Genomic DNA, 2,500 nt, shown 5'->3' on the forward strand with positions numbered 1-2,500 from the left:
TGGACACTACCAGCTTCCCCTACCATTTAGAACCAATAAAGTTAACTTGGTAAACAATAGAAAACAGGCAGTAAAACGAGCACAATGGCAAAGAAGAAAAATGAAACTAAATCCAAAGTACCATGAAGATTATGTGGAATTTGTTGAGAAATTGGTGTCTGAAGGATATGCTTATAAGGTTCCGGAGGATCAGTCGTATGATGAACAACCTGCATGGTATCTACCTCATCATGGTGTCTACCATCCAAAAAAGCCAAATAAGATTAGAGTAGTCTTTGACTGTAGTGCTAAATACCAGGGTAGTTCCCTTAATGACAAGTTGATGCAAGGTCCTGATATGACTAATTCCCTGATTGGAGTGCTCCTCAGATTTCGTCTAGAAAAGGTGGCCTTGATGGGTGACATAGAATCTATGTTTTACCAAGTTCAGGTACCAAAGGATCAACATAAATACCTAAGATTTTTATGGGGGCCTGGTGGTGAACTTGAAAGCAAACTCACAGAGTATCGGATGGGTGTTCACATCTTTGGAGCAGTATCATCACCTAGCATCGCCAATTATGCTTTGAGGGCAGCAGCTGACCATGCAAGAGATAAGTATGGTCCAGATGTAGAACACACCATTAAGACTAATTTTTATGTGGATGACTATTTAAAGTCTGTACCTTCAGAAGAGCAGGCATTAAGACTTGTGAAAGATGTTACAGCAGCATTGAAGGAAAGAGGTTTTCGGCTGACAAAGTTTGTGAGTAACAGCAGGCTGGTGTTGAAATCAATCCCACAAGAGGACCGTTCAAAAGATCTTCAAACATGTGATCTTGACTATGATGAACTTCATGTAGAAAGAGCTCTTGGTCTTCAGTGGAATATTGAAAATGACTACTTTACTTTCTCCGCAAGCTTGGACCCAAAACCATTTACAAGGAGAGGTATTTTGTCAACAGTATGTTCCCTTTATGATCCTCTTGGTTTTGTGGCTCCTTTTCTTTTGCCAGCTAAGAGAATTCTTCGCGAAGTTTGTCAGGATAGCAGCTTGGGATGGGATGATGTTATTCCCGAAAAATACCTGAAGCCCTGGAGAAGGTGGCTTGATGATTTACCAATCCTGAGTAACTTAAAGATTCCAAGATGTCTCAAACCAAAGGAATTTGGTACAGTGACTTCCACACAGCTGCACATGTTTTCAGATGCTAGTAATGAAGGCTATGGTGCTGCAGCATACATGAGACTTTCTGATAACAGTGGGAGGATTTCTACTGCTCTGCTGATGGGAAAGTCTAGAGTGTGTCCTGTAAAGGCAACAACCATACCGCGACTGGAATTGACTGCTGCAGTGGTGTCCATAAATCTCGCACAACACATTTTGAAAGAGCTGCAGATTACAGTGGACCAGACATTCTATCACACAGATTCTACAACAGTTCTTCACTATATTTTTAATGATAGAAAGAGATTTCCTATATTTGTTGCAAATAGAGTGAAAGTAATCAAGGATTTCTCTGAAAATACACAGTGGAGATATGTTCAGAGTATAGAGAATCCTGCTGATATTGCATCAAGAGGTTTCACAAGTCAGCAAATGCTGAACAGTAACATTTGGTTTGATGGCCCATATTTTCTTAAAGGACCAGAGGAGCTGTGGAAAAATTATATGCCCCATGGTGTAGTTGAATTGGAAGGATCTACAAGTTTTGCAGTACATCCAGAAGATGGGGAGGGAAATGCTGTTGATAAGTTTCTTGAGTATTATTCTTCATGGCATCGATTGAGGATGGCTGTTGCTGTGTATCACCGTCTTTTTTCCATACTGAAATCTAAGAGACAAGCTAGAATTAATGGTTCATTTACAGCAGAAGAATTAGATGCTGCTGAAAAAGCAGTCATCAGATATATTCAGAAGAAAACTTTTAGTAAGGAAGTGACACTCTTACAAAAGAGCGAAGGGTCAAGGGGCCGAGGACTTTGTAGTAGCAGTAGCATTTATAAACTAGATCCCTTCATTGATCCTAAAGACAGGCTTCTTCGCGTTAATGGACGGCTCTCCAAAGCAGAAATTTCAGCTGGCGAGAAACATCCAATGATATTACCTAGAAAGAGTCATATTACCACTTTGATTATCCGGTACACACATGAAAAATTAGCTCATGCTGGACGCAACCATGTGATGGCAAAACTTAGAGAACTTTACTGGATTATCCGTACTAATGCAAGTGTCCGCCAGGTTCTACAAAGATGTGTCGTTTGCAGAAAAATGAGAAACCCTGTTCTAAACCAGAAGATGGCTGATTTACCAGTGGAAAGAGTAATTCCAGCTGCTCCATTCACACACACAGGTGTTGACTTCTTTGGGCCACAGGAAGTCAAAGAAGGAAGGCAAATCAGGAAGAGGTATGGTGTATTATTTACTTGCTTGTCTACAAGAGCAATTCATATAGAGACAGCCAATTCCTTAGACACATCGTCCTTCATAAATGCTTTAAGAAGGTTTGTTGCTAGAAGA

The 2,500-nt window shown here is 40.4% G+C and overlaps 1 protein-coding gene across 1 annotated transcript in view; it reads left to right on the forward strand.

The window, feature by feature from the left end:
* Nucleotides 1-2,500, forward strand: part of LOC137635860 (uncharacterized) — a 4,113-nt gene that overhangs the window by 884 nt on the left and 729 nt on the right. The window contains exon 1 of the mRNA XM_068368294.1: nt 1-2,500. This exon is cut by the window's left edge and continues 884 nt beyond it; it is cut by the window's right edge and continues 729 nt beyond it. Coding sequence (XP_068224395.1) covers nt 1-2,500 — 2,500 coding nt within the window.

Source organism: Palaemon carinicauda, unplaced genomic scaffold (assembly GCF_036898095.1).
Source record: "Palaemon carinicauda isolate YSFRI2023 unplaced genomic scaffold, ASM3689809v2 scaffold1853, whole genome shotgun sequence".
NCBI classification, from domain to species: Eukaryota; Metazoa; Arthropoda; class Malacostraca; order Decapoda; family Palaemonidae; genus Palaemon; species Palaemon carinicauda.